The following is a 22,482-nucleotide window of genomic DNA, read 5'->3' on the forward strand; positions in this document are numbered from 1 at the left end:
GAGGGGGCGGGGCCGGGCGGGGCCGGGGCGGGGCGGGGCCGCTTCCGGACACGCCCCTTAAAGGGACCGCGCACCGCTCTGCGCACCGCGGGTACCTGCGAGCGCAGGTGTGCGGGGAGGGACGGGCGGGCGCACCTGGGGCAGTTGTGGGACCCCCGAGGGGGGATGGCGACCCCCAGACCCCGCCCCTGCCAGGCCACGCCCCCTGCCACACCCTCCGTGCGCCCCCCCACGGCAGCATCGCCGTGGCTGTCACCGTCCCGACCCCAGCAAAGGTCACCGGGAGTCACCGCGCCTCTCCCACCGTGCCGGGAAATCCGGCCTGGGGGCGCTGCAGGATGTCCTGTGCTGTGTCCCCCGCCCCGTGTCCCCGCGCCCCCGTGCCGTGTCACCGGCCCTGGAAAGAGTGACGGCAGCAGGGACACCCGGGCAGCGCTGCTGGCAGCGGCAGCTGGCACTGCACAGGGACCTCCCTGTGCCCATCCCGTGTCCCGCATCCCCATCCCCGGTGCCCATCCCGTGTCCCATTCCCTGTCCCCTCCCTTTATCCCCTGTCCCCACGCCGGCCCCGCCCCTCGCGACCCCGGTGACCCCGATGACGTCACCGCGCGGTGTCATTACGCCCAAAGGCCACGAGGTGACGCCATTGACCCAAAGATGCTCGGTGGGGCTGGGAGGGGTTGGGGGCTCACCAGGGGCACCCCCAGCCCTGTGGGGGACACTCGGGGGGTCCTGACCGGACCCTGGGCCCAGCCCTGCTCGTGGGGTCCCCCCAGAGACCCCCGGGTGTCCCAGAGCAGCGATTTGGGGTGCCCCAGCCCCCCAAACTGCCCCCCAGCCCCTCCCCATCCCTGAGCTCCCGCATTTGGGGTTCCACAGGAGCCAGCCCGGCCCGGCAGCCCCAGAGCTCCCAGTCCCAGACTGGTCCGGGACTGGCCGGACCCGCTCCCCCTCCAGCCCCGCTGCCCTCCCCGGCCTCCAGCTCCACAACCGGCTTTTCCTGCCGCGGCTGCCGCTCCCGGCGGGGCCCAGCCCTGGCGACAGCGCGGCTGGAGGGCGACAGCCAGGCTGGGGACCTGCGGATGGCCCGGCGGCTCCCGGGGACCCTGGGAACCTCCCAGGGAATCCCGGCGCGGCTCCCAGGGCTGGGCTGGGCTGCTCCCAGACACTTCTGTCCCCCCGGAATGAATTCCTGGAATCCCCAGCCACAATTCCCACGTGGGGAGTGAGGTTGTGCTGTTCCCTCGACTCCGGGGTCACTCTTGGCCTCCTGCAGAGCCTCCTGCTCCCCTTGGGCATTCAATGCTTCTCTCTTTCTTTCTGCCAATCTGTTTCTATTATTTCCATTCCTTTCTCTTTCTATTTCTATTATTTCTATTTCTGTCCTTTTCCTGTTCTCGCTGTTACTCCTATTCCTATTTATTCCTATTCCTACTTCTAATCCTTTTCCTACTCATATTCCTGTCCTTCTTCCTATGTGTTCTTATTCCTCTTCCTATACATTCCTATTCCTGTTTATCCGTGCCCCTATTCTTATTCCCATTCCTATTTAGTCTTATTTATTCCTATTTGTATACCTATCCTAATATTATTCTTATTCCTGTTCCTATTTATTCTTATTCCTCTTCCTATTTATTCCTATTTATATTCCTATCCTATTATTATTTTTATTCCGGTTCCCATTCCTGTTACCGTTCTCATTCCCATTCCCCTCTTCCCATTCCTGCTCCTTTCTCATTCCAAATTTTTCTCCCTCTTTCCTCGCGTTCCTGGCGGAACCGGGACTCGAACCTTCGGCCCCGAGGTGCCGGGACTCGAACATGCGGCTCGGCGGTTCCGGCGATGCCGGGACTCGAACCCGCGGTCCCCGGGCCGCCGCGCAGTTCCGGGCCGCCAGGGCCGCCAGGCGGACGGCCGTGGCCCCGCACGCGGACGCGGGAGGGGGCGGGGACATCCCGGGGACACCGCGGGGGACAATGCGGGGACAGGGGGACGAGGGACACATGGGGACAGAGGGGACAGCCCTGCCGGGTCACAAACCCAGCCCCCCGGTTCCTGTCAGGGGAAGTTCCTGCCCGCAGCTGCGACCCCTCCCCAAAAACAAGAGCCTCACTTGCAAAGCCCCCCCTCTCCCTTGAGGGTGGCCGGGGGCGGGGATCAGCGCTGGCCCGGAACCCCCGGCTGGGTCACGCTGCTGGAGGCCCTTGGGGTAGCAGAGGGGTCACGGCTTTGAGTAGGGGTGGGAGAGGGGCACAGACCCCCGGGGGTGTCCCCCCAAAATCAGCGCTTGTCCCTGCCCCGAGGTGCCCCCAGCGCGAGGGGAGCGTGGCAGGGTTGGGGGTACGGGAGGATCCTCGGGGGGCTCTGCCTGGGGATGGTGTTGGGCTGGGGAACGCTGCTGGGAGAAGGTGGGAGCAGGGGAGAAGTGGGGGGCCACAAACAAACCCCTAAAGCACGGATCCATCCCAGCCCCAAACCCCATCCCCCCTTCCCTGCCCCACAACAAACACCCCCAAACATCCTCCAAAAGTCCCAAAGTCCCCTTGTAAACAGCCCCGTCCTGCCCCACACAGTGCCCCCTGTGTCCCCAGGACCCCCCTCCTGCAGACAGGACCCTGCACACTTGATTTACCCCCTCACCCTCCTTCACCCACTCTTTGTTGTTTCTTGAGAGACAGAAAGAAAAAAAAAAAAAAAAAAGAAGAAGAAGAAGAGAGAGAGCAAAAAAAAAAAAAAAACCCACACAGGAGGAGGCAGGAGCCTATTTTGCCTCCCAGGCAATATTTCTGGAGCCAATCGGAATGCGCACCCACCCTGCCCTGCTCCCTAATTAAAGGCTTTAAGCAGGCGGCCGGGGCCGGAGGTTTGGGCACAGTGTCTCGGTGGCTCCTCGGAAGCAGCAGCAGCAGCAGCAGCAGCAGCCGCAGCCCCAGCGCCGATCCCAGCTCGGGGCGCTCCAGGCCGCCAGGTTGGGGGGTCCCCGGCGCGGGCCCGCAGCCGCCCCCTCCCCGCTGCCCGCCATGAGCGGCTCTTTCGATAAGAAGCTCTCCAGCATCCTGACGGACCTCTCGGGCTCGCTGAGCTGCCATGCAGCCTCCAAGGACTCTCCCACCCTGCCCGAGTCCTCGGTCACCGACCTGGGCTACTACACGGGCCAGCACGACTTCTACCCGGGCCAGTCGTACGGGCAGCCCGTGGGCCACTACCCCTACCCGCAGTTCAACCTCAACGGCATCGGGGCCGCGGGCACCTACTCGCCCAAATCCGAGTATTCCTACAGCCCCTCGTACCGCCAGTACGGGCACTTCAGGGAGCAGCAGCTCCCGGCGCAGGAGGCAGGTACGGACAGACAGACGGACATGGGGGGACAGGGGACGGGGCAGCCCCGCTGCTCCCGCGGCGCTCCGGAGGGGCCTCGGTGGGGTTTAAACCCTGGGATTTGTGGGGTTTTAACACCGGGATTTGTGGGGTTTTACGCCTGGGCTTGGTGGGGTTTTATCCTGGGATTTGTGGGGTTTTAACCCTGGGATTTGTGGGGTTTAAACCCCGAACTTTGTGGGGTTTAAACCCCCCGAACTTTGTGGGGTTTTACCCCTGGGCCTTGTGGGGTTTTTACCCCTGGGATTTGTGGGGTTTTAACCCCCGAATTTTGTGGGGGTTTACCTCCCGATCTTTGTGGGGTTTTACCCCCCATCTTTGTGGGGTTTAAACCCCCCGATCCTTGTGGGGTTTTACACCCGAGCTTTGTGGGTCTCACACCTCGGGCTCTGTGGGGTTTTAAACCCCGGGGTTTGTGGGGTTTTACACCCTGGGATTTGTGGGGTTTTAACCCCCCGATCTTTGTGGGATTTTACCCCCCGAGATTTATGGGGCTTTACCCCCCCCCCCCCCCGATCTTTGTGGGGTTTTACACCCCGAGCTTTGCGGGGTTTTACCCCTCAGAGTGTCCCCGGTTTGTGGGGTTTTAACACGCCGCTTTTTGTGGGTTTTAACCCCGAGGTCTTTATGGGGTTGTGCCCCTCCGGGTGTCCCCTCTTTGGGGACAGGGACCTGCTGGCGGCTCAGCCGTTCCCGTGGGGACGCACCGGGACCGATCCGTGCTGGATGCAGAGTCCGGGACACGTCCCAGGGGGTGTCCCAGAGATTGTAGGGGCAGGGGATGGGGCGATGCCAGCACCCCGAGCGGGGTGACAGCGAGCTGGGGATGGGGGTGACACCGAGCTGGGGACGGGGGGACACCGAGCTGGGGACGGGGGGGACACCGAGCCCCGGGAGCCCTTCACGCCTCACCCGAGCCCTCCCGCAGTGTCCGTGAAGGAGGAGCCGGAGCCCGAGGTGCGGATGGTCAACGGGAAGCCCAAGAAGATCCGCAAGCCCCGCACCATCTACTCCAGCTACCAGCTGGCCGCCCTGCAGCGCCGCTTCCAGAAGGCGCAGTACCTGGCACTGCCCGAGCGCGCCGAGCTGGCGGCACAGCTGGGGCTCACCCAGACCCAGGTGAGGCTGGACCCCCACCCCCGACACCCCAAATCCCCTTCCCGGCACCCCAAATCCACCCCTGACACCCCAAATCCCCTCCCCGACATCCCAAATCCACCCCTGACACCCCAAATCCCCTCTGTAAATGCTGGATTTGGGACGGGCTCGGCTCCCGGGGTTCACAGGGATGGAGCTCCCCCCTTGCTGGGATTTTTGGGGTACCGGGGTGAGATTTCCCCATTGGAAGGAAAGCTGGAGAGGCAGCACAGGGAGAGGGGACCCCAGGCGTGCCCCACTCGGCAGTTTTGGGGTTTATCCCACTCCATTCTGGAGCCGGCCCCATCCCAGAGCTCCCTGCTGGGTTTGGGGTTTGGGGATTGGGGCTGGTCCTGCCTGGCACCCGGGCCAGTCCCGGGTCAGGGCACGCCCGCTGTCCCAGGAATGTGGGGCACCGAGTCCTGCTCGGGACGGGGCTCTCGGGACATCCCATCCCCACAGCAGCTCCTGAGCCCAAATCCTGCCAGAACAGGGGCCCGAGGCTCCCTGCCTGCCCAGACTTCCCGAGGTTTCCCTGCCCCGTCCCGCTCGGTTCGTGCAGGCAGAAGGGATTTGGGGACCGGTTCCACGCCCGTGTCCCCAGCGCTGGTGTGGCCCTGCAGGCTGGACTGGAAGAGCCGGGACGTGCGGGAAGGGCTTCTCCTCCTCCTCCTCCTCCTCCCGCGAGCCGCCCGCCTTCCAACCAAACCCTCTTGGGGTTCTTGGGGTCCCGCCTGGCGCGGGGACAAATCCTCCCCTTGGCTCTGCGGGGACAGCGCTGTCCCCGCAGCCCGAGACTCCCCCGCGCCCCATCGCGGTGCCCTCCCTGCCTCGGGGCCGGCGCCGGCGCCCTTGTGCCGCCCTTGGCCTTCCTCCTCCTCCTCCTCCTCCCTTGGGCGATGAAGCAATCGGGGCCACTCGGCAAAGGGCTGACGGAGCGCGTCACCCGCTCCCAGAGGGACATCCTGTTTGGGTGACAAGCAGCGCCACCCCCGCCCCTCGCCCAGGGCGTCCAGCGCCGCCTCGCCCAGCGCGGGGACGCTCCCGACGCCCGGCGAGTGGCGTGACGGGCTCCTCGTGACGCCCGTGTCCCCACAGGGGGCTCTGTGACACCCGCGGGCACGTGGGGGCTGTGCCTGTCCAGGGAATGTCCCTGTCCCTGTCCATGGTGTGCCCATGGTGTGCCCATGTCCATGGAGTGTCCATGGTGTGCCCATGGTGTGCCCATGTCCATGGAGTGTCCGTGTCCCTGTCCATGTCCATGGTGTGTCCATGGTGTGGCCATGGAGTGTCCATGTTCTCCGTGACACTCACACCAAGGGTGACATCCCAAGTGTCCCATGACACCCCTGTCCCCAGGAGTTTCCTGCCATGCACCGTTTGGGGTCCCCATGATGTCCCTTCCTGTGGCGTCTCATGTGCCACCTGTGTCCCTTGTCCCTTCCTATGTGCCAGAGTGTGTCTGGGGTCACTGTGACCCCCATGTCCCTTCCCGTGTCTCTGGGGTCACCCTGACCCCCCTGTCCCAGGCTGCTTCCAGTGCCCAGGGAATCCCCTGTGACCCCAATATCCCTTCCTGTATTTCTGGGCTGTCCGTGACCCCCCTGTCCGGTGTTCCTACGATCCAAACCACGCCATCCCTGTCCCCTCCCTCCTCCCCCATTCCTTCCATTCCCTTTCCAGCTCTCTGACCCTTTTCCCTGTCCCCATCCCATCCCTCCCATTCTTCTATGAGGTCTTGACCCTTTTTTCTGTACCCATCCCATCCCTCCCATTTCTGTGCCAGGTTCTGACCCTTTATCCTGTACCCATACTTCCCATTCCCTTCCCATCTCTCTGACCCTTTTCCCTGTCCCCATCCCACCCTCCTGCTCCCTTTCCATCTCTCTGACCCCATCCCACCCTCCCATTCCCTTCCTGGGGCTTTTCCGTGTCCCCATCCCACCCTCCTGCTCCCTTTCCATCTCTCTGACCCTTTTCCCTGTGCCGATCCCACTCTCCTGCTCCCTTCCTGGCTCTCTGACCCTTTTCCCTCTCCCCATCCCTCCCATTTCTGTGCCAGGTCCTCACCTTTTTCCCTGTCCCCGTCCCATCCCTCCATTCCCCATGGGAAGTTTGGGTACAGCTTCTGACTCTTTTTCCTGTACCCATTACTTCCCATTCCCTTCCCGTCTCTCTGACCCTTTTCCCTGTCCCCATCTCATCCCTCCCATTTTTGTGCCAGGTTTTCCCTGTCCCCATCCCACTCTCCCTGTCCCTTCCCGTCTCTCTGACCCTTTTCCCTGTCCCCAACCCACCTTCCCATTCCCTCCCCATCTCTCTGACCCTTTTCCCTGTCCCCATCCCACTCTCCCATTCCCTTCCTGGCGCATTTCCCTGTCCCCATCCCTCCTGCTCCCTCCCCACCTCTCTGACCCTTTCCCCTCCTCCCCGCAGGTGAAGATCTGGTTCCAGAACCGGCGCTCCAAGTTCAAGAAGCTCTACAAGAACGGCGAGGTGCCCCTGGAGCACAGCCCCAACAACAGCGACTCCATGGCCTGCAACTCTCCGCCGTCGCCGGTGTGGGACAGCCCCGGCGCCGCCCGGACCCCGCTGCCGCAGCCGCTGCCCTACAGCTCCTCCCCGGGGTTTTTGGATGAGCACAACCCCTGGTACCACCCCCAGAGCCTCAGCGGCCCCCACGGACCCCCCCAGGCCCAGGCGGCCCCCCCAATGCACCACCCGTCCCCCGGGCCCCCCAGCACGGGCGCCGTGTACTGACCGCGGGCACAGAGACGCTGCACAACTCCTTGGCCTCCTTTTTTTTGATCCCCCTCATCCCCGTGGTTTGGTTTTTGTCTCCTGATTTGTCCTAAAAAACCCCAAAAAACAGCAAAAACCAAAGGAAAAGCACCCCTAGAAATGCTCAGCTCATCTCAGGACCCAGAGCACTGCAAAGCCTCCGCTCCCGGCGAAAGGAAAATCCTTCAGGACTTTTGAATTTCCGAATTTTTCCATCACCTCCTTCTTCACTCCTCACCCCCAACCCCTCGCCGGAGCTTTGCCTGTGGCGGTGACCCCGCCGGGCCGGAGGAGCTGTGTCACCACTGTCGCGACAGAGCGACAGGGGCGTGTCTGTCGCCAGCGGAGCGGGAGCTGCTCGGCCCCGGCTCCAGAATCGCTTTTGGGGCTCACGGACCCCCGACCCCAGCCGGAATCACCCGGGACCGTGCTCAGACCAGAAGGTGGTGATTTAAAATGAAATAAAAAATTGTGTAGCGGGTGTGGGGGGGGTGTGGGGTGTGGGGAGGGAAATATTTTAATATTTAAGCAGTTCAGGAATGGGTTTAAGTTATTGTTCGAAGAGAGAAACTCGTGTTGGTCTCCGTTTTCTGGCTGTGCCTCCGGCTGTGGGTAAAGGAACGGCGAAAATGCCTCTTTTTTTAAGGAAATCGACGACTTATTTTAAAGGAAAAAAAAATAACCGAGCTCTTTCCTATTTTTTAAGAGAATAACGCTATTTTTTTAAGCAGAAAGTGCCGTTTTAAGGAGTGTTCATAGTGTTGTACAGTCCCGGGGATTTATTTATGTTGCCTTCTATAAATAGGGGTGTTTTGGGGGGAAAAAAAGGGAGTGTACATAAGGTTCGTTTGTATAAAGTTGTTCCAAACCAAACTGGTTTCGGTCTGGGTTTTTTTTTTTTGTCTATAATTTTTCTTTTTTTTTCCTAAGGAAAATCCCCCCCTGTTGATGGGAACCCCCCTCGGGTGTCCCTGAGTGTCCTTTGCTCCTTCCCCAGGGACCCAAAGCCGGGTTGGAAATGTTCATTAATAAAAATTCTGAATTTCAAGCTCCAAATTCCGCTTTTCCCCCGGTTTCTGGAGGGTTTTGGGGAGCAGCATTCGGGGTTTTTCCACCTTGGCAAACGCGGATTTAAACCCCATTTTTGGGGACAGCTGGGCAGGGGGTGGCACCGGGTGATGTTGCCTCACCCCAAACCCCATTTTGTCCTGCTGAGAGGGAATTTGGGGCAGGAAAATGAAATTTTTTCCCGATTTTCAAAGCATTCCCTAAATGGCCGCGGGATCCTGGCGCTTCTTACTGGGACCAGTGAGCTCCCAGCCTGCTGTGCCCCCATGTCCCTTTTGGGGACACCGAGTTGGGGACAGCCAAGCCCTCAAAGTCCCCAAAATCGCGTGGGATCCGCACATTCCCTGCGGGTTTGGGGCGCTCACTTCACCCCAAGAGCCCCAGAGGGGTGTCCAGGCTGTGGTGGCCCTGTCCTGCTGTCCCCAATGTCCCCCTGGCTGTGGCACGGGTGTGGGGTCTCCATCACCCCCGATGGCCGCGGGACCCCAAACCCCGCTCGGTTCTGCTGGGGAGGCTCCTGGCACTCGGTGTCCCCAAATGTGTCCTCAAACGTGTCCCCAACGTGTCCCCAAACAGGGACAAGCTCCCACCTCGCCCCCAAATCCCCCCACAAGCCGCAGCCCCAAATCCCCGTTCCCAATCCCACGGGAGGAGAAGGAGGAACCGGAGCCCGGAGCTCCAACCGGCGCTTCGGAGGTTTCAGTTTAGTTTTCATTTATTTAATTTTTTAAATTTAATTTTTTTTCTCATTTAGAGGAGGAAAAAAAAAATCCCCAGGAAGGCGTTGGGTTACATATCCAGGGTTATGTAAATCCCGGGTGCCGCGCTGCCCACGGCCGGGCGAGAGCGGCGCTCCCAGCGCTGCCTGCACACCGTGCTGGCCCGGGAACGCCCGGGACAAACCTGGGGGGATCCGGGACAAACCCGGAGGGATCCGGGACAAACATGGGGGGCTGCGGGACAAACCCGGGAACGGCCGGGACAAACCTGAGGGGATCCGGGACAAACCCGGGGGGTCCGGGACACACCTGGGGGGCTGCGGGACAAACCCGGGAACGGCCGGGACAAACCTGGGGGGATCCGGGATAAACTGGGAGCACAGGGACAAACATGGGGGCTGCGGGACAAACCCGGGAATGCCCAGGACAGACCCGGGGGATCCGGGACAAACCCGGGAACGGCCGGGACAAACCTGGGGAGCACAGGGACAAACATGGGGGGATCCGGGACAGACCCGGGGGATCAGGGATAAACCCGGGAACGGCCGGGACAGACCTGGGTGATCCGAGATAAACCTGGGAGCACAGGGACAAACATGGGGGCTGCGGACAAAGCCGGGGATCCGGACAAACCTGGGAATGCCAGGACAGACCGGGGATCCGGGATAAACCCGGGAACGGCCGGGACAAACCTGGGGGGATCCGGGATAAACCTGGGGAGGTCACAATGCCAGGGGTGACAGTGCCAGGTGTGACAGCACAGGTGTGACAATGCCAGGTGTGACAGTGCCAGGTGTGACAGTGGCAGGGGTGGCAGTGCCAGGGATAGCAGTGCCAGGTGTGCCAGTCCCAGGGTGGCACTGCCCCGTGCCCCGCTGTCCCCCCCGGCCCAGCAGAGCCCTCCCAGCGCGCTCCCGGCTCCTGCCCCGTTGCGACACCGGCAGCCCTTGCGTCACCCGGTGCCAGCCCCGGGAGCGGGGGCAGCGCCCGCCCACGGCCCGGCCCGGCAGCCCCAGCCCTGGAACCGGGCCCGGCCCAGCCTCGGCTCACCGGAGCCACGCGGGAGCCACGGGGCCGGCGGGGAACCGGGAGGGCCCCGAAAATGGGACAGAACCGGCCCTTAGGGGTCTGTCCCCATCACCCCGGCATGTCCTGATGGGCACAGGGAGGCGACACCGCCACCCAAAGCCACCCCATTCCCTAAATCCTCACTAGGGAGGGTGGGCTCCATCCTCCAGGAAAACCCCACTGGGAGCATCACCCACCACGGGCTGGCCATGGATCCAAGCCCTGGGCTCCATAGCACCCGTGGGGACAGCTGGGGACACCTAGGCCATGGGATCTGCACCCTGGGGACACCCATGCCGTGGGATCAGCACCCTGGGGACACCCATCCTGTGGGATCAGCACCCCAGAGCCCTCAGCTGAGGGACCACAGCTCCCAGGAATGGGGACAGGGGTGTCCCCAGTGCCACCAGCCCCGGACAGGCTCCCATCTCCACCCCAACCCCAATCCCTGCCCTTGATCCCGACCCCTCAGGGGGAATCTGGGGATAACCCCGGCCCTGAAGGTGCAAAAAGGTGCAAAACCAGAGCAGCTCCTCGAAGGGGGCAAGAATGGGCCCTTGGAGCAGGGGATCACAGAGTGGGAATATTGGTAATCAGGATAATGGGGTGGGAATATCAGGAATGAGGATCATGTAGTGGGAATATCGGGAACCAGGATTGTGGGTTGGGAATTTCAGAAATCAGGATCGTGGAGTGGAAATATCAGGAATGAGGATCATGGGAGGAGAGTAGTGGGGGTCAGGATCACAAGATGGGAATATCAGGAACCAGGATCAGGAATGGCAATATCAGGAACCAGGATCAGAGGTGCCAGGGGAGCAGGAGCTGCTGCCCCTCGGCCAGGGGAGCCCCAGTGGGGTCTGGCCCCCACCACAGGGCACAAACACGGAGCAGGGTTGGGAAAAGGGGGAAATAACCACATGGAGAGGCAGTGAAACGACAAGGATTTATTTCCAGCCGGGTTCTGGCCTCTGAAAGCACAAAGCCAAACCCACCCTGTCCCAAACACCCTCCTGGCCCCTGTGGGGTCACCGGGCAGGGACCTGGGCTCAGCTGGGGTGCCCAGCCTGGCCCGTGTCCCCCTGCCCTCCCAGTGCCACCCCTGCTGGGGGACACAGCTCTGACAGCTCCAAACTGCCCCAAAATCCCCGCAGGAGGGGCCGGGAGTGCCTCATGAGCCCCCGCCCCACAATTCCTGTAACTGGGCTCCATTTCGGGCAGATGTTGGGGGGACACAGCCCCAGCCCCAACCCTGCACCCCCAGCCCCTCTGGCTGCTTTCCCAGGGATGGGAGGCCTGAGGTTCAGGATGGAAGCGTCTCCCCCAAAGCAGGGGCACCCCAAAGTGCAGAGGGGCAGAACCACCCCATGTTTATAAATGGGGCACAACCAAAACCCACAGAGTTCATAAATAAATCCAGGCCGGGGGGGGCCGGGACTCCTCAACCCCTCCTGGGGTCCCCCTGCCCCTCCTGGGGTCCCCCTGCCCCCTGTCCATGATTGGGGGGACCCTGGGCCGAGTCCTGTCCCTCTGGGATGGCGCGGGGTCACTGCAGTGTGACAGAGCAGGACATCCCGGGGTCCTGCCCGTCCTTGTCACCTTCCTCCTCCTCCTCTTCTTCCTCCTCCTCCATTCGGGCTTCTCTGGGCTCTCAGTCCCGCGGGGGGCAGCGGCAGAGCGTCCCCCCTTGTGTCCCTCGGTGTCTCTCAGTGTCCCTCATTGTCCCTCGCTGTCCCTCCGGACGCGGTGGCGCTGGAGCGGCGGCAGTGTCACATCATGGGGGCCCTGGGGATGGCGTCCTGCGGGTGGGGCTGGTACCAGGCCCCGAAGGTGCTGATGAAGCCCCCGGGGGGCAGCGGGGGGCCCTTGGCGGGCGCGGGGAGGTCCCAGAGCGGGGGCAGCCCCGGGGAGCAGGGGGACAGGGCGGGGACGCTGTGCGGGGTCTGCTCCCCCTCGGCGCCACCCGGGCCCTGCTTCAGGATCTTCTTGTACTTGGAGCGCTTGTTCTGGAACCAGATCTTCACCTGCGGGCACAGACAGGGGCTGAGGCGGGAGGAAGAGGCCAACACCCCTAAACCCCCATGTTTAACCATCACAGACCCCCCGGGCTCCCCCGACCCCATTCCTGCGGGATCTGGGGCACGGAGCGGGGTGGGATCCCAACCCTTCACAGGACACCTCTGCGGCGGGGGGAGATGCTGGGGAGAGGCCCCGGGAGCGCCCCCGGGTCCCCGCCGGGAGCCGGTGCCGGGGCTGGGCCGGGCCCTGCTCATTCCTCCCGCGGTCCCCCCCGCGCTGCCGGCAGGTTCCCACTTGTCTCCTCTTCCCCGGCTTTATGAGCTCGCTTCGCCCCTGGCTCCGGGGCTGCACCGCTGCCGCCTGCCTGTCTCTCCCCATCGCCTTCAAAAACCCACTCGCCCCGTCCCGCGGCCCGGGGCCGCCCAGCGCCGGGCACGGCCGGGCCGCCAGCCAGGCTCCGGGGCTGGGAAAGTCCCGCTGCCGCTGGGAGGTGCGGCCAGGGGCGCCCCAAACCCGAGCCCTGCGGGCCCACCGGCGCCAGCTGCCCCGCCGCGGCACGGCTCGGCTCGGCTCGCTTCCAGCCGGGCACGGCGCCGGCCCCGGTGGGCCCGTGGAGCATCCCGGTGAGCACAGGGAGCATCCCGGTGGGCACACGGTGGGTCCCGGTGAGCACACAGAGCGTCCCGTGGGCACACTGTGGATCCCGGTGGGCACACAGAGTGTCCCGGTGGGCTCACAGTGCAGGCCGGTGGGCACATAGCGGGTCCCAGTGGGCATGACCGGCCTCGGTGGGCACACAGAGCATCCTGGTGGGCACACGGTGGGTCCCGGTGGGCACACGGCGCATCCCGGGGCTGTCCCGGTGTCGGTACCGGCCCCGGGCCGTACCTGGGTCTGGGTGAGCCCCAGCTGTGCCGCCAGCTCGGCGCGCTCGGGCAGCGCCAGGTACTGCGTCTGCTGGAAGCGCTGGTTCAGCGCCTGCAGCTGCACGCTCGAGTAGATGGTGCGGGGCTTGCGCAGCTTCTTCCCCTTCCCGCCGAGTCGCGGGTCCCCGCCGGACACGGCCGGAGGCTTCTCGGCCTCTGCGGAGGGGAGAGAGGAGCCACGGGCCATCAGAGACACTGAGAGGCTAAAAAACCACCCTAAACCACCCCAAAACCACCCCAAACCACTCCAAAATCATCCCAAACCATCCCAAACTACCTCAACCTCTTCCAAACCACCCCAACCTATTCCAAACCACCCCAAACCATCCCAAAACACCCCAAACCACCCCAAAACTACCCCAAACCATCCCAGACCATCCCAAACCATCCCAAGCCACTCCAAATCATCCCCGTGGCTACCGGGGGGTGTCAGTGGAAGGGAGGGGGATCAGTGGGGGGAGCTGCTCCTCTCTGGTGTTTAAACCCCGAGGAAAGCAAAAGGAGAGGAGGAGGAGGAAGAGGAGGATGGGAGCGCTCAGGCAATGCCACCGTCCAGGTCCAGCAGCACGTGGGACAGAGGCCTCGGCCTGTGCCCTCTGGGGGAACCGGGTGGGACCCCTGGGGATGGAGGGGAACCAGGATGGACCCCCCAGGACCCCGCAGCGAGCCCAGCCCGGCCCGGCCCAGCCCCGGAGCGCTTCCGACGGCTCCATCCCGGCTCTGTCCCGCCTCCATCCCGGCTCCATCGCGGCTGTCCCGGCCCGAGGGTGCCCGGGGCGGGTCCGCGCCCCCCTTGCCCCCCGTGCCCCCCTTACCTGTGTCCTGCAGCCGGGCCCCGGGGGCCGGGCCGTGCTGGGCGCCGGGGGGCGCGTAGGGCAGGAAGGGACCCCCGTGGGGCGGCGGGGCAGCAGCGCCGGGGTACGGGAAGGGCCCGGGGCGGCCGTAGGAGGAGAAGGGAGGGGGGTCGTGCTGGGGGGGGCCGTGCAGGGGGTAATGCTGGGGGGCCCCGAGCTCCAGGAACGCGGCTTTGGAGGGGTCGGAGCCCAGCAGGGTCTCGGCCATCGAGCTCATGGTCATGGTCCGGCCGGGCCGGGCCGGGCAGTGCCCGCAGCCCCCGCGGCAGAGCCGAGCCGAGCCGAGCCGAGCCGAGCCCCCGCCGCCCCCCGACGGCTCCGGCTGCCGCGGCCCCGGGGATGCCCCGAACGCCCCGCCCAGCCCCGCCCCCGCAGTGACGTCACGCTCGGGGGCACCCCCTTCACCCCATGCCCACCCCTCCCGTGTGTGAGACCCCCTTTGAGGCCACCCCCCCCTTTGTGTCACCGTGACCCCTCCCGGGGCTGGGGGACACCCTGACACCTCCCCCCGTGTCCCGCCGGTGTCCCGGGGGCTGGGGGGACCCCGTGCAGGCATTTGGGGGGGTGGGGGGGTCACCCCTTCTCAGGGACCCCCCGGGGGACACGGGGGCGGCTCTGGGGATGGGGGGACACGGCGGGGCCGGACCCGAGCTCCGGGGGTGCCAGGCGGGGGTGGCACCTCCCGAGCCACCCCCGGTGCCCCCGGGGTCCCTTCCCGGCTGGTGACAAGCGAGGTCACGGGCCGGGAGGGATGGCTTTGGGGACAGCGGGGTGACACGGTGGGAAGGCAGCGCTGTCCCTGCTGCCGGAGCGGCAGGAGCGGCCCCGCGGGAGAGGTGACAGCGGCAGGGACGGTCCCCTGTCCCCAGCGCCCCCTCAGGCCGGTCCCGGCCCTGTCTCCGTGCGGCCCCGGCTCTGAGGGAAGGCTCCGGTGTAAATAACCCAGCTCCGGGACACGCGGGGACCGAGTCCTGCCCGCGCTCGGGGACAGCCCGGCCTCACCCTCCGCTGCTGCCCCGTGTCCCCAGCGCAGCCCTGGTGGCACCCGGGGCATCGCCGTGTCCCTGCCTGTCCCTGTCCCAGCACGGAGCTGGGCCCGCGGTGACCCCCAGGGACCAGGCGGGCTCCAAACCCCACAACAGCCTCAAACTGGGGTACGGGGAGAACACTCGGGGGGCCACAAAACTCCGGTGACCAACAAGGGATGTCCCCAAGGCCAGCCAGGCCAAAGGGGGGGCGGAGGAGAATTCCAGAGGAGAATTCCAGGTGTTTGCAGCCCTGGCCCAGGGGGCAGCGAGGGCGAGGAGCAGAGGGCAGGGAAGGGCAGGGAAGGCAAGGGAAGCTCAGGGGACCTCAGGGAAGGCAAGGGAAGCTCAGAGAAGCCCAGGAAAGCTCAGGGAAGCTCAGAGAAGCTCCCCTGATCTGCCTTTATCCCGCTCCGCACTTTCCCCGGTGACTCAGCCCCACCGGCTGCGGGGCGGGTGCCGGCTTGCCGGGATCAGCTCCCGCCGGCCCCGCTCCCTCCCGGCTCCTCTCCCGGCGCTGGGGGGCACAAAGGGGGTGCTGGGCTGGGGTGGCATCCCCCTCCACGTGGGGGATCCAATGAATGTCCCAGAGATGGATCCGGGGGGATACAAGCCCCCTCCCCAGCCCCTCATGCTTTCCCATCCCTGCGCTGAGAGGTGGGTGGAAGAAAAACCCAAAATTAATAAAAGTACCCAAAAATGTCCAGCCTAAAGCAGGGAACCGAGGCTCCTGTGCCAGGTGCTGCAGGACGGTGTCCCCAGGGCTGTTTGGGGACAAGATGGCAGAAGCAGGGGGGACATCCAGGGGTCCATTCCCTGCTGGGGGGAAGGGGCACAGCTGTGTTCCAGCAGGGGTGGAAGGAGGGATGGGACCCCTCCCCATCCCATCCCATTGATCCCATTGATCCCACTGATCCCATTGATCCCATCCCACTGATCCCATTGATCCCAACCCCACCCCATTGATCCCTTTGATTCCATCCCATCCCATTCCATCCCATTTGGGGCTCTCCAGAGGGGACCCACGAGAAAGGGCAGCCCAGAGGGAGCAGTGGAACAGTGGTGACACCATCCTCATCCTCCTCATCCTCCTCATCCTCCTCATCCTCCTCATCCTCCGGGTCGGGGCTCTGAAGGTGCCAATCTCAGCCCCGTTCTGTGCCAAGGGTGGGCACGGGGACAAGGACAGGGGACAGGGAAGCGCCACCGGCTCCAAACCCCGTTCGGGAGCAGGGATAAAACCCCAACACCCGCCCCCGGGCAGTGCAGAGCCCCCGCTCACACGGGGCTGATTTGGGGAGGGTTCCATCCCAGATGTGGGCACAGGGCACGGCCAGCTCGGGTGCCAGCCCGGTGGGTGTCAGCAGGGGCTGCCAGGCTGTCAGAGCGCAGTTTGGGCTCGGAGCTGCCAAGACAAACACATCGACTCAATCCTCGCTGAATTAACAAAATAAATCACGGCGGCGCTCGGAGCCAAGGCCGAGCCTCGGTGGCGGGGCGGAAGGTGCCGGCACACGCCGGGACACGCGGGGATAACGCGGCCACCGGGCCGGGGATGCTCCCGAGAGCCGCGGGATGCGGATCCAGCCGGGCACAGCCGCGCTGTTGCCGTCCTGATGAAAGCAGCGAGGATTAAAGGGGAAAGCAGGGATGGGCGTGCGAGCAGGGGGGGCCGGGAACGCGTGTGCCAGGTAACCAACCCCAAAGATCCCCCGAGATAAAGGGAGATCCCAACAGCTGTAATTAGGCTGCAGATAGAGCGGCGCGGGGAAAGCCTGGAGCCAGGAGCAGGAATTCTGGGTTAATGGCAGCCCAAGGAGAAGTTAATAACAAGCCCAGCGGAGTGGGAGCAGACAGCCTGGCGTCTGCCCTCCCACACGCCCGCGCTGCCACCGCCGAGCAGCCGCGCTATCGCAGCCGGGAATGGTCCCGGGGCGCCCGGGGAGACGCTGCAGCTCCAGCTGGGCTCCCCCCGGGCGGGCCCCCCGGCTTTTGGGGCGTCTCGGCACCGGGAGAAGCCGGGCAGGGTGAGGGGATGGAGGGGAGCATCCCCTGGGAGCGGGGACATGCAGGGACGGGGCTGGTCCTGCCCCAGCGAGCCGGGTTTGTGCCCCTGGATGGCACCAAACACCCCCCGAGCACCCAGGGGCTGCTCCCCCCGCCCTGAATGGCGTCCGGAGGTGGCCCCAGGGGACACAGGACGTGGGAGGTGACAGCGATGTCACAGCGGGGGCTGGACACTCGCACAGGGACACGAGGGAAAGCAAAGCTCGCGCTGATTCCCTCCCCACCCTCTTTATTTTCAAAGCTCCAACAAGGCCAGGATTTGAAGTTTTCTGCCAAAAGAGGCTCAAAAAGCGGCTCCAGAACCTGGATGGGCTGGGGAAGGTGAACCCCGGTTTGCAATGGGAGCTCTGGTCCCCATTCCCAGCGGGTCTGCAGTGTCATAAATCCGCACCCAGGGGTGCAAATCAGCATTTCCCCACCAGCACAACCCCACAGCCGCGGCCAGAACCCCACAGAGCCCGGGGTCCCTCCCCTGCCCAGCCCCGCTCGGAGCTGGGATGGAACCACAGGGATGCGACCAAAACCTCAAACCCAGCGCTGCTCCCCTCCCTCACCCCCTCCCAGAGCCGATATTTTGCTTCAGAACCTCCAAATATTTTCCAGGACGCCGATCTGGGTTCGATTTTCCCGGGGACTGGAAAGCAAAGGCATCAAAGGGGCCTGGGGGCAAATCACCCCTGGAATTCCATCTCTGCTGCGATGGGTGAATGGATGGATGGAAGAGTGAGGAGAATTCCTAAATTCTTGTTTGGAGAGGAGCAAACCGGCCAGGTTTTCCTGCCCCATAAAGGCAGAGGTGACAATTCCGTCATTCCAGACCATTCCCGGCCATTCCCGGCCATTCCCGGCCCAGCCCCGGGGGGGGTCCCTCCCCATCCCGGCCAAATCTCCTCCAAATCTCAACTCCCAACTAGCAAATCTCAATTCCCAAATCCCAAATCTCAGTTCCCCAAACAGAAATTTCAGTTCCCCAGTCCCAAATCTCAGCTCCCCAGTCCCAAATCTCAATTTCTCCGTCCCAAATCTCAATTCCCCAATCCCAAATTTCAGTTCCCCAATCCCAAATCTCAACTCCAACCCCAAATCTCAATTCCCAAACCCAGGACCCCCTCCTGCCCCCATCCAGGCTCAGCCCCGTGTGGTCACCGCTGTCCCCAGCCAGGACCTGTGGCTTTGGGGAGATCCTAATCAGCGCCCCCACACTCTCGTTAATTAACAGAGGGACAATTAGCGGTGCAGGAAATTGTTCCTCTCCTCGTGCCGTTTCTGGTTTTTTGGCTGGGGTTTTTTAGTGCCGGGCACGAGGAATTCGCGGAGCCTCTGGGGCCGCATTCCCGAGCTCCGGCGGAGATCCCGGGTGGGATTTGCCCCGGAGAGGAGCGGGGAGGGGACAGACCCCGGAGCCGGGGGTGAGAGGGCCCCGGGACGAGCCCCGGGCTGTCCCTGCTGCAGAGGGGAGGGGGACAGGGATGGGGACAGGGACAGGGACAGGAATGGGACAGGGACAGGGATGGGACAGGGATGGAACAGGGATGGAACAAGACAGGGACAGGGACAGGGACAGGGATGGGACAGGGATGGAACAGGACAGGGACAGGGACAGGGATGGGGACAGGGATGAGACAGGGACAGGGACAGAAATGGGACAGGGACAGGGATGGGGACAGGGATAGAACAGGACAGGGACAGGGACAGGGACAGGGATGGGATAGGGACAGAAATGGGACAGGGACAGGATGGGACAGGGACAGGACAGGGACAGATGGGACAGGACAGGGACAGGGACAGGGACAGGGACAGGGACAGGGAAGGGACAAGGACAGGGACTGGGAGAGGCTCGTTACAGATCGCAGGGCAACTGGGAAAGCCCTGGGTGACATGCAGGTGGCACGGGGACTGAGGGCTAGAGGTGGCAATGCCACGGCCACGGGGACGCGGCTGCTGCACGGTGGCACCCAGACGGCATGGTGACATTGCCGCAGTGTGACCGCGCTGGCTGCAGTGGCACTGCCAGCTCTGGTGACACTGCCAGGGCTGGCACGGTGACACTGCCAGGGCTGGTATGGTGGCACTGCCACGCCCGTGTGACCGATGTGCCGTGCACGGCCAGGGATGGATGGTGACATTGCCACGGCCAGCATGGTGGCACTGCCATGACTCACAGAGTGACATCAGGAGCTCGCAGCCAGCACAGGGCCACCCCCACACTGAGGTCCCCCCCTCTCTCTGGCCGGTGACAGCCGTGTCCCCGACGCCCGCAGGCACCGAGCAGAGCCGGGCCCCGGGGCCAGCCCGGGCCGGTCGGGGCAGTGTCACCGCCGTGTCCCCACGCCCCGGCTCGCAGGGGCTCATTAGCGGCGGTGACAATCCCGGCAGCACGCGCAGGGCATTTCCATCCCGGGCAGCCCGGCAGGGAGGAGGGAAGGGAGGGAGGCACGGACGGGGACGGGGCCGGTGTAATTACGGTGCCATTAAGAGGCGCCCAGGAGTCTCCCGGGGAACCGGGGCGGGCGCAGGCGCTGCCAGCCCGACGGCTCCTGGGTGCCCAAGCGCCCCCGGGCACGGCCGGGAGCGCTCAGGGGACCTGCCCGGAGCGATGCGACATCACCGGGGCGCTGTGGCACCGGGACACCGCTCCCAGAGGCGGGCAGGACCGGCCGGTCCCGTCCCTGGGAGGGGGTGGCCCATCCCCAGCACCCACCCGCAGCGCCTGATGGCTTTTCTGTCCCTGTGATGGCTTTTCTGTCCCTGTGATGGCTTTTCTGTCCCTGTGATGGTTTTTCTCCTCCCTGTGTTGGTTTTTCCTGTCCCTGTGATGGCTTTTCTGTCCCTGTGATGGTTTTTCCCGTCCCTAGGACCACAGATGACACACGAGCTCCCCGCTGCCACCCTGCCACCCTCACCCAGGCCAGAAATCCCGGTTTGAGGCCGAGAATCCCAGGTTTGAGGGCAAATCCCGCCGCTCCTCACCGCCCCCCGAATTCCTCCCGGCAGGTGCCGGATCCATTGAACACCCCCCGCCCCTCCCGCTCTCTGCAGCTCCCGAGTTATTTGTGCTTCAGCGGGCCCTGAATGGGGCTGGAATTCCTTAATCCACCCGCGGAGGAGCTTTCCCCGTAACCCAACCCCGGCGGGCACAAAGCCGGGGAGCGGGGCCGTGTCCAGGGCTCCCTTTGAACGTCCCAGGCCGAGCTTTTGTCTCCTGAGCGTTGGGATCGCACCTGGACGCGGCCGGGCTGGCCGGGGCTCCCGTTTCACCCCGCTTTGTTCTCACATCCCGGGGGTTTGGGTCCATCCCGGGCGGGGTCACCCGGGGGGTTTGGGAGGGTTGGGTTGGGGTTTTGGCAGGGGTGACCCCACAATAGTTCCAGAGCATTCCCCGGTGGGGCCAGAGCCCCCAGAGTGTGTCCCAGTCACCCAGGGCAGGGTGTCCCCTGTCCCTGTCCTTGTCCTTGTCCCTGTCCCGTGTCCCGTGTCCAGTGTCCCTGTCCTTGTCCCTGTCCCTGTCCCTGTCCCTGTCCCTGTCCCTGTCCCTGTCCTTGTCCCTGTCCCTGTGGCCGTTCCCTGGCTGAGCTCATCTCCAGCTGTGGCCGCGGCAGGACCCGGTGCCCTCTTTCCATCTTTCCATTAGTTTTCCATGTTTTCCATTCCCTTTCCATCTTTTCCACTGGCTCTCCTTTTCCCCCCCCGCATCCTCCCCGTGAGTAATCGGGAGCGGCCGCTCCCGGCGCTGCCAGAGGCTCCGGGGCCACCCGAGGCCATCCCGGGCAGCAGCAGGAGGAGGAGGAGGGTGAGGAGGAAGGATTCTCTCCTGTCCCATCACTGGAAATCATTCCCCATCCTGTTTAGGTGTTTATTTTCATCCCCGCAAGGCCTCGGAGGAGCAGCAGCTCCTGTGCCCGGCCAGCACCGGGGCAGGGCCCGCAGCGCCCCCGGGGCTCGGGGACACCGGGATGGAGCCCCCGCATTCCCGGGCCGGGCCGGATCCTGCCCGCAGCCCCGGGGGCAGAAGGAGGAGCTTGGCTCGCAGCGGGGCCACCTCAGCTGCCAGGGCTTGGTCACCGAGTGCCACCGGCTCCATGGGACCTGACGGGCCGGATTCCTGCCAGGACATCTTCCCTGCCAGGCCTGGAGATCAAAGGCGATGGGACAGGGACGTGTGAGCGCCGCTCACGTGGGGCTGGGGCTGGCCCCGAGCCGGTTCTGTCCCGGTTCCACCGGCCGGGGCGGAGGGGCAGGGCCGGGAATGCTGCAGGGAGAGCAGCCCCCTCTGCAGCCTGCCCCACATCCCCGTCCTCATCCTCACCCTCATCTCCATCCCATGGACCCCATCCCAAACCAAACCAAACCTCATCCCCATCCCAAACCAAACCAAACCAAACCAGGCCGTTCCTGATGCCCCAAAAGGAAAAGTCCTGTTCCAAACCCGCTGTGGGAGAGCGGGGTCATCCCCAGCCAGCCCCATCCCTATTCCTGTCCCTGTCCGCTCCCCTGTCCCTGTCCCCATCCCTGTCCCTGTCCCTGTCCCCATCCCTGTCCCTCTCCCTGGAGCCATCCCAACACGAATTCCTGCAGGACCTGCTCGGATTTGGGGTTTTCCCAGTCCCAGAGGGAATCGCGCTTTGCCACGAGCCAGGTTTTGTTCTGGACAGACAGACAGACAGACAGAGATCCCTGCCCCGTCCAGGAGAGCAAACCCAGCATCACACAGGGCAGTCTCAGTGGGGAGAGGAACCATTCCAGGCTGCCCCGGGATTCCTGCAGTCCCCGACCCTGTAGGAAGTGGTTTGGGGATTTTGGGAACAGCTCCTGCCTGGCCCTTCCTCCTCCGTGCTGCCATTCCCAGCCAGCCCTGAGGATTTCTCCTTTTATCCTTATTCCCTTTTCTGAATTCCCACTCTTCCGGCCATCCCAAAGCCTCTCCACATTTTTACAGCTTTTCCTGCAGAGCCTGTGGGGACCATTCCTGCACCACTTCCAGGGATTGACCCTTCCCGTCTCCTTTTGGAGCTCTCCCAGCTGCCCTGCACCTCCTGCCCGCTCCCAGCCCACATCCCGGCCCGCATTCCTCACTCCCGAGTCACCTGCTCCGGCAGGTGCCGGCCCCATCCCGGTTTCTCCCAGGAAAACACCCACAGAAGGCGGCGCCGGCCCCTGCCCGTCCCTCCCCGCCCAGGAGCGGCCCCGCTCCCCTCCCGGGCCGGGCTGTGGGAGCGGATGCAACTCCCGGAGCTCTGCCCAGGATCCTTATCTGCCGCAGGGAGAGAGGAAGTGCAGGAGATTGGAATCTGGAGCTGGAAATCGGCTCGGGATCTGCACCAGCCCACACGGCCTCCTCACCTGCCAGGATCCTCCCTGGATCCTGCAGGATTCTCTGCTGGCCTGGCCTGGAGGTGCCAGGAGCTCTCCTGGAATGGTGGAATCAGAGAATCCGGGAGTG

At 64.3% G+C, this 22,482-nt stretch overlaps 2 protein-coding genes across 2 annotated transcripts; one reads left to right on the top strand and one right to left on the bottom strand.

Moving 5' to 3' along the window:
* The first annotated feature begins 2,045 nt into the window (after positions 1-2,045).
* Positions 2,046-7,769, top strand: DLX3 (distal-less homeobox 3). Its single transcript, XM_064733633.1, has 3 exons — positions 2,046-3,339; positions 4,307-4,497; positions 6,952-7,769. The coding sequence occupies exons 1-3, from the start codon at positions 3,021-3,023 to the stop codon at positions 7,273-7,275; spliced, it is 834 nt and encodes a 277-aa protein (XP_064589703.1). The 5' UTR covers positions 2,046-3,020; the 3' UTR covers positions 7,276-7,769.
* A 4,151-nt stretch (positions 7,770-11,920) lies between these two features.
* On the bottom strand, positions 11,921-14,173 carry DLX4 (distal-less homeobox 4). Its single transcript, XM_064733941.1, has 3 exons — positions 13,912-14,173; positions 13,059-13,252; positions 11,921-12,175 (listed from the first exon to the last, which is right to left on the bottom strand). Exons 1-3 carry the CDS (start codon positions 14,171-14,173, stop codon positions 11,921-11,923), a joined length of 711 nt encoding a protein of 236 aa, XP_064590011.1.
* Positions 14,174-22,482: the final 8,309 nt, after the last annotated feature.

The sequence above is a fragment of the Zonotrichia leucophrys genome, chromosome 27, assembly GCF_028769735.1.
Source record: "Zonotrichia leucophrys gambelii isolate GWCS_2022_RI chromosome 27, RI_Zleu_2.0, whole genome shotgun sequence".
NCBI classification, from domain to species: domain Eukaryota; kingdom Metazoa; phylum Chordata; class Aves; order Passeriformes; family Passerellidae; genus Zonotrichia; species Zonotrichia leucophrys.

Coding starts and splice junctions, on each gene's coding strand:
- DLX3 (XM_064733633.1), top strand. CDS start 3,021: ATGAGCGGCTCTTTCGATAAGAAGCTCTCCAGCATCCTGACGGACCTC. Junction 3,340..4,306: donor GCTCCCGGCGCAGGAGGCAG/GTACGGACAGAC, acceptor GCCCTCCCGCAG/TGTCCGTGAAGGAGGAGCCG. Junction 4,498..6,951: donor TGGGGCTCACCCAGACCCAG/GTGAGGCTGGAC, acceptor TCCTCCCCGCAG/GTGAAGATCTGGTTCCAGAA.
- DLX4 (XM_064733941.1), bottom strand. CDS start 14,173: ATGACCATGAGCTCGATGGCCGAGACCCTGCTGGGCTCCGACCCCTCC. Junction 13,253..13,911: donor GGCCCGGCTGCAGGACACAG/GTAAGGGGGGCA, acceptor TCCCCTCCGCAG/AGGCCGAGAAGCCTCCGGCC. Junction 12,176..13,058: donor TGGGGCTCACCCAGACCCAG/GTACGGCCCGGG, acceptor CTGTGCCCGCAG/GTGAAGATCTGGTTCCAGAA.